The sequence below is a fragment of the Cucumis sativus genome, chromosome 3 (assembly GCF_000004075.3).
Source record: "Cucumis sativus cultivar 9930 chromosome 3, Cucumber_9930_V3, whole genome shotgun sequence".
Taxonomy (NCBI): domain Eukaryota; kingdom Viridiplantae; phylum Streptophyta; class Magnoliopsida; order Cucurbitales; family Cucurbitaceae; genus Cucumis; species Cucumis sativus.
Window position 1 is genome coordinate 16,607,720 of NC_026657.2, and position 8,306 is coordinate 16,616,025.

The 8,306-nt window shown below is 33.5% G+C and overlaps 1 protein-coding gene across 1 annotated transcript; it reads right to left on the reverse strand.

Moving 5' to 3' along the window:
- Positions 1-5,786: 5,786 nt before the first annotated feature.
- LOC101207022 (eukaryotic translation initiation factor 3 subunit G) lies at positions 5,787-7,580 on the reverse strand. Its single transcript, XM_004145590.3, has 2 exons — positions 7,107-7,580; positions 5,787-6,548 (listed from the first exon to the last, which is right to left on the reverse strand). The coding sequence occupies exons 1-2, from the start codon at positions 7,438-7,440 to the stop codon at positions 6,016-6,018; spliced, it is 867 nt and encodes a 288-aa protein (XP_004145638.1). The 5' UTR covers positions 7,441-7,580; the 3' UTR covers positions 5,787-6,015.
- Between the last annotated feature and the right edge of the window lie 726 nt (positions 7,581-8,306).

The following is an 8,306-nucleotide window of genomic DNA, read 5'->3' on the forward strand; positions in this document are numbered from 1 at the left end:
GTTGAGGAAGATGATTTTCCATAGGAATTGTTCTCTTTTTCTTTTTCTTTTCAATTTTAACCATCTTGGAATATAATTTTCTTTTTTTTTTTACTGCTATAGACATGGTAAATGTGTTTGTGGTCATTCATTGTGATTTGTGAACTTACGTCTAAATAATTGAGATTCAAATGTTGTTAAAAGAACAAAGACCCCACTCGTCGTCACTTCTCCCACCAAATTTAAGTGACATTTCATACGATGCGACTAACTTTAGCCATTACTACAACCCCACTTCATACACTCTTTTAATGTTTTTCTTTTATATTAATCAACATTAATAGAGAAACTTTAATTACACAACCAATCTAATTTGTTTATGAAAACATTTTAGAAAATGTGTGTTTTTATTTTAAATATTTTTTATAAAATTAAAAAAGAAGTGTATATATATATTTCTAGTCCATATGAACAATGTCTAATATATATATATATAGCTTCTTTCATGAGTCTCATCCAAGTTTAATTAATTCAAGTTATGGAAGAAGAAAAAAGTCATCCATACAAATTAAATTGGACAGTACTATAAAAAAAAAAATACTCCAATAATTTTACAACCGTTTACAGAGTAGAATTAAAGAATTTGTTGCTTTGTACAAATCCATATATGAAGTTTTATCTATTCACACACCACAACTGGTATAACTCTACAAATTATATAACCAATTTGGCACCTCAAACACCTTAAGATTTAAAATCTCAAATTTAATGAGACGTCAAGTTGAAATTTTGAAATCAGAAATTAATTTTTTTGTGGAGTTTAGACGTACGAATTTTGGATGTCGAGATATTTAGTATGAAGTTAGAAAGTATGTGTTTTGAAATCCCCACCTCATCCTTGATAGTTGACATGTTTAGATTTTTTAAAAAGAAAGTTACATTTTTAGTCACCAAATTTTGAAAAACGTATGTGTTTTGGTTTATGAGTTTTAAAAATGTACCTTTTTAGTTCTCGTGTTTATAGAAACAGACACATTTTGTCTCCAAATTTTCAAAATATACCTTTTAGTTCTTCCGTTTTTAAAGTTAGGTTAAAAAAGTATCTCAAACAACTTTATATTTTTATATTAAGTATTACATGACATTCTAAATTAGAAAAATAATTTCCAAAATTCATATCCTTTCTATTTTTTAATTTTTTTAAAAGTGTTATACAATTATTTAAAAAAAAAATCAAACAAAAAATACTTATAAAATCTTTTAAATTTATTTAAAAAAATTAGACTAAAAATGTGTTTTGAATAAGAAATTTTGAGACCAATCACAAATTGTCACATTATTTATTAAATTAATGATGAAAATTGCAAATAATTAAATTTGTGACTAATTAAAATTGACATGTGTTCCAAATTAAAAAAATAAAAACATAAATTGGTTCATTCTAATAATACCTCATGTTTTTGTCATAACCCTTGGATCAAGTTAATTGTTTTGATTCAATAAAATATTATTTATTTGGACTAAGTTCAATTAAACCAAAAAAATAAGTTTACTTGAGCCGCCCGAAGGCTAAATATAACTTAAATAAATGTGGCTAAGCCCATGAGTCTGGTCCATGAACCAACCAGACACAAGCTCATAAAGTCCACTAGATAACTCTATAAATAGAAGAGTTCTCCTCATTTGTAAAGGGGTTGGAAATTTTTTACTTAAGAAGTCCAGATAAGACTCCCTAACTCTTGAAGTCGACCATCTTCGAATATTGAAGCTTATCTTTCAAGACTCCAACTTCTACAAGCTTTCTTCTAAGACTCCAATTTTCCTCGAAGATTGAAGCTTTTTTGAAGATACAAAGCTTGATTGAAGCTTCTTTGAATTTGAAGATACAAAACTTTCTTCCAAGACTCCAACTTCAAGAATATTCGTGCTTTGCTTCCTCAAATCAAGCATAAGGATCCAATCGAGAGAGAATCAGATGATCAAATTCTAGAAATCAAATCGCATCGCATCAAATCAACAAGATACAACATCAACACCACGAACCAAATTTCTCCAAAAATCTCGTGCGAACAATGTGTTTGTAAAACTATGACAAAACACACATTTTGATTGAAACTTGAAAACTAAGAAGTATTAAATAATTATATGATCATTCTAATTTGGAATAAGAATTTCTAAAAATCATATCATTTCTATTTTTTTAATTTTAAATTCATATAATTATTTTTTAAAAATAAAAAAATAATTATAAAACCTTTTAAACCTACTTTAAAATTTTAGACTAAAAACGTGTTTTTAAAACGGGGACAAAACACACATTTTCATTAAAACTTAGAAAGTAAAAAGATAATTTAAATACAATTTAAAAATAGCAGCCTTTAAAAATAACAAAATAAATTAAAATACTTACAAGCTATAGCAAAATTTTAAATTCTATCAATGATAATTTTCTATCACTACAGTATATCAATGACCATCGGTAATAAAATTTGATATAAGATGCAAATATTTTGTAAAATTTGTTATTTTTTAAAATATCCCTGCAAATAAATAAATATATTAACCATATTTTATATTTGCAGAAATTTAAAAATTATTTTTTAAGAAAAATGGTCAAAAATTAGAAAATGGTCAAAAATGATAAAATGGACGCACTATTTATAGTTGAAAGTAAAAAGTAAAATCAAGGGTAACGATTCTTTTCCTTCACTGATTTGTCCTCAATTTTGTATTTTTTTTATTGTTCTTCCTTCTGAATATAATTTTTCAAAATTTCTTCTTCTGTAATTTAATATAGTATTAATTTTCTTTTTTTGGTACAGTATTAATTTTCTTTTTTTGGAGAATTGTAGCAAATTCTATGACAAACATAGTGATAGAATCCAAAATTTTGTTATCTTGTAAATATTTTAATTTATTTTATTATTTAAAAAATGCTCATATTTGTTCCCTAAAAAAACCTAGTTCTGTATATTTTTCTTCCGTAGATTAACTTATTAAGTTTTCTATTTTTTTTTGGTTATAAAATGCTTGTTTCTATATTAAAAAACATTTAATATTAATAAGGGTAATAATAGCATTTTTTGAAAATTAATTTTTTAATTCTAAGAAGTGGGGTTTTTTTAAAAAAATATTTGGGGATCCATTTCCCCAATTTTCCAAAGGGGAATCTATCCCCCAACCTCCATTCGCACCAAATAGGTGAGGTTGGGGATTGATTTTCCCTGCAGGGAGTGAGAAAGGGAATGTACCCCAGGCCCTACCCACCTTGTTCCCAACCTTACTCAATTGACATGTTGACAACACATTTTACTTCGAAAATAAGTTCGGTGCTACAAGGTTAATACGTGAGTTTTATATCACATGTTGCATCAGCATTCATCCCTGCATCAGCATCAGTACTAGAAGAGAGATGATTATGACTACTACTTCAAGTCCTAAGCAAATTATTGAACCATGTGAAACATAGCTCTTAGTGATGACGACAGAGAATTGGAGGATGTCCAAGAGACACAGCTTAGTTAACAATCTACTCATGCGGACCAAAAGAATATACGTTCAAACTACACAAGCCTAGTCAATAATCTACCCATGCGGACCAAAGGAATATATGTTCAAACTACATCTCCTATTACAAATGGTTCATGAAAAACTATTTTTCCTTTGTATTACGGTAACACGTCTTAATTTATCATTTAATTGAATAAGATATAATGAGATTGGGTTTGACGTGTGTTATTATATATGAAACTATTATTAAAAAAAAAATCAAAACAAAGGAAATTCTAATTGACACTTAGAATCGTCCGATGAATGTATATATTGTTGAAATACCAAGAAGCATTTGAATGCTTGAAATTTTCACAACGTTGTTTCTATACCGAACAAGCTCATTGGCTTTTGTTACTAAAAGTTATCAGAAAATAGTGGGTGAGTATTATAGATTGCCTTTGTTTTTAGAAATAAGTATACTAATTGACCTGGCATGTTTTATATGTATATGAGATATAGAAAATTTCTACTAGAAAATAACATATAGAAAGAGTGATGCAAGAAACACAAATCCCCAACCTGTTGCCTCAATGGGGACGAAGACGGGAATTATATAACCACATACCCAATCCACACTCTCCTAACCCCATCAATAACCACCCACGACAATTTGGGAATCACTTCTTCACATATTAGATAAAGAAAAGATTCTCATTCCTAAAGTGATAACAAGTACATAGTGAAAAATACAACCTAATCTTACTCAAACAGAAACTATTCTCTAGGTTGTACAATTGTGTCCTTGATTCTAAACTACACAATAAAAGATCAGGTCAGAGGAAGATCATTTTCTAGAGAGTCGACCGCTTGATTTATAATCTTCTTTTACCCCACACCTACCCTTAAAAGGCTTAAACCAAAAGCACAATTATGTATCCCCCTAAATCCTACTCTCAAGGGGTGCGTTAGAAAATTGTTTCAGGAAACTAAGAGTATTCATGAGTCATGATGCTAACGAAATCCCCTCCCCTCCATATGAGAATAATGGATTTGAGAAGGTTGAGATAGAGGAACGACTGCAATTCTTGGGTAAGCAACTGTGCCCCATTGGTTCGAAGAATCTTTAGTCGGAATTATTCTAAACCTTGATCACCTGTCAACATAACTATATCCCTCGGTCATGTCCTTAAACCAAAAATTTCCAACTGAAAATACCAAAAGGAAAAATGTAATCCCAAGACCCTAACAAAACCAAGTCATGTATATGATAATCGACTCAAACAAAGGTATCACACAAAGGCAACTACTTGGTCATAGTTGAACAAGACTACATGCAAAGTACAGCCTGCGGACAGATAATCAGCCTAACATTGAGTTAGAACCTACACCACTAACATCAAGTCTTTGTTCTTTGGTAAAGTGTCTCCTTCATTATCTAAATATAAGATCACATGAATCCTTAACAATACAAAATGGACAATGTCCTTAGACTCCTTATAAAAATCACTCTTTCGGGGGTTGTTAAGTAAACACCCTATGAAGACTCTCTTTGGTGACAGCTCCAATAGCTTATCCCTTAATTAGACCATTTGCCAATGAATTTTTTAATCATTGCCCATAAATAATTAGCTCACTTGATTTGAAGGAGTAAATTTGTAAGGTAGGCGTGTGTCACAGGTGGGGCATGCATGCCAATCCCCTGCGCCACCCATGACAGTGTGGGACTGCTTCCTCTAGGAGTTTGATTATATTTTGGCTCAGTAGAGGGTGGTCGCTAATTCAACCGACTAGTTCCTTCTCTATTTGCCTTTTCAGGAGATGGTCCAATTGTTGAAGTTAGTGGGGGAGTTTGTTGCGGTATGGGTTTTGTGGGGTAAGATTGGTCCTTGGTAAAGTTCCAAGTTTACCTTTACGATTTGATTTCGAAGACTTATTGTCATTACTATTTAGGCAACATTATATTTTCTCAATCGCATTTCTTTTACTAATAATAATAATAACGATAAAGAAACTCACTCATCAACAGGCAAAGCTTATAGTTATAGATAGTTTCCTGTGAATTCTTCTTTTCACCCAATCAGACATTATTTGAAGCAAATAACTTCTCAAAACTATCCCTACAAAACTTGTCCCAACCAATAAAAGAATCTCTCAGCCTAAATGCAGTACCAAGATTAATCAGGATCAATCACTTCATGAACAAATAGCATATGGCTTCTTCTTAAGATTGTCCAATAACGTATAAACAGCATCATGAATATGGATTTTTCTTTACATTTCCCTATTGTTATTTCTGGACTATTCTCCCTAAGAAAATGTGAAACATAGCCAAATGTCCCGTCTTCAACTGATCATCAGATATGTTAACTCAAAGACATTTAAATTAATTCTGCTACATGTAAAATTATCAAGTAGAAATAGACTTCATTAAATCGTTTCCTTGACTCAAAAAATCTCAAAAAGGCAATAACAAAATGTGGGTGAGAAAACTCCAACAGCAGGAGTAAGAAAATCACAAGAGGGTTTGAAAGAGAGATCCTACCTTTAAGTCGCCCTAGGAGTGGCCCACTCAACTCTAAGGATGAGATTATCGTAACCATATCCATTAAGCTTGTTAATTGATCTTTGTGCATCCTCACGATTCACAAAGTTTACAAAACCAAATCCTCTGCTCATGCCATTCTTTTGATCAACAGCAACATAAACTCGGCTAACAGCACCAAAAGGTCGGAAGAGCTCAAGCAAGTCAGGTTCCCTAGTGTCCTCCGAAAGATTGGTAACACGTACAGAGTTTTCATCATTCCTACGCCTCATGTCAGTTCCAGTCCTCTCCGCCCCTGCTCTCATACCTGGAGGAACATACGCTCCCTTTGTTGCACCAGGAGCAGCAGCTGTAGTCTCTGGTGCAACAGGCTTATCCAATCCATCAGCTTGTGGTGCCAGGTCTTTGTAAGGGCACCTTGAGGTCCAGTGGTCACCCTTTTTACCACAAGTTCGACAGACCATAAGAACAGCTCCCCCTTTTCCAAGTTGAGCTAGCGGGTCACCAGCAACCTTGGGCTCCTCTGGTTTGCTACCTGTAATCATTTTCATTCTTTAAAAGAAAATTTATTGTAACAAGGCAAGAAGATCGATTAAGGTGAGCAGAATAGAGTATCAAAACTGTACAAACAATATTTATGAGCAGCACCCAAGTAAAATTTCAAACTAAGAAATCAAAAGAAAGGCCCGGAGAAATTTCTCCGGCTTAATAAATCCTACAGACATAGGATACAAAAAGAAAATGAAATCATAATTTGAAGCACCCAATTCACAAGACAGCCCTGTAATTCCCAAAAAGAACACACGCCACAGCATAGTTCTGCAAGCCTATCACTCTCTCCACACAAAAGTGATTCTCTCCCCTCGTTTTGAATACAAACTAAAAAGGTTTACACATCTCCAGTAAGCATGGACCACAGTTTTACATAGCTCAATCACCACCGTAACCATAAGAACAACCTTATGTCCTCCAGGTCTTGTAAGTGCTTCCTCGACTCCACAAAGAAACAAATGACATGCTCTATAACCAAATTATAACATAATAGTTGATACATAGAAAAAACTACCAAAATCAAGATTTATTGAAAACAAACCAGGAGCACGAGGGCGCTCGAGAAGAATCTCCTCAGTGGAGACCATAGTGAGCCGACTGCCGACGTCTTCATGGACAGCATCGCCGAACTTTGCCCAAGAACGGCGCTCTACCGCATGTTTACTAAGGCGAGCATGGGCGAGCTTGCGTGTACGAGTTGTCGTTGTGATTTTGACCTTGTTACCATCTTCGTTAAACTGATACTCAACAATTTTCTTCAACCCATTTTCGTCTGGCCCGATAATTTGCTTTGGAGGAAGAAGAAAATCTAGATCCCCATCGTCATCTTCAAGCTCCCCCCATCTCAATTTGGATGCATTAGTCTGCTGAACCATTGCGCAGAAGATGGAGAGCCCAAAGTGCGAAGGAAATTTTGGGGGCTAGGGTTACGCTAGGGAAGGAGAACCAAAAGATGTAGAAGTTGCAAATTATAATTTACATAATTTTTTCACAATCAATTGTAGGAAACTTAGTTCAAAATAATTCATCCTCCTTTTCACCTTGTGGGTGAAAATAGATAATGCTTTTCTTTTTTTTTAATCTTCTCAATTAAGATTGATCTCGAGCTTCTTACTTAATTTGATAGCCCACAATTCATGCACATATACAATAACTTCCACACTTTCCACATTCTGGCATTAAGTTCTTGGCTACACATCGTAGGAATCTTCGTATCGTTTTCATCTTCATATGGAAATCTCTGGTACCTGTCGGACATATTCGACCCGACATTCATGAATATCTTTGCGCGTGCTCCTGTAACATAATCTTTTTCGAACATATATCTTGCCCTTCGTTGTAGGATGACTCTGTTAAAAATTTCAAAGCAATTGTTAGTTTTTTTATTTTATTACAAGCGAATGAATAATGACTCACACTAAATTATTTTCCTACCTTGACCCAACTATCAAACAATTCCTTCTCAACGATTATGCACTTAACCTCATCTATCCATTTGAACCCACTGCATGATAGGCCTCGTATTTTTGCTATGGCCTGGAAGGTTGGAATGTTCTCTCAAGTGTCTCGATCTGACAGTCAATAGTAGTGGTCGTTTAGACAGTGCATCCTGACAACTTTTCCACCATCAATCTCACTGGTTGTTCTAGGTAATTGGGTATGAATGTGTCGTTGTCTGACTTCCACCCACCGATGAAGACTAACTCAACCAAACACTCCACGAGGGTGGACTCCTTCTCTT

Bases quoted from the DNA above. Each gene is read 5' to 3' on its own strand.
- LOC101207022 (XM_004145590.3), bottom strand. From the start codon at position 7,440: ATGGTTCAGCAGACTAATGCATCCAAATTGAGATGGGGGGAGCTTGAA. The intron at 6,549-7,106 runs GTTTGTTTTCAA...AAATGATTACAG, and splicing joins CGAGCGCCCTCGTGCTCCTG to GTAGCAAACCAGAGGAGCCC.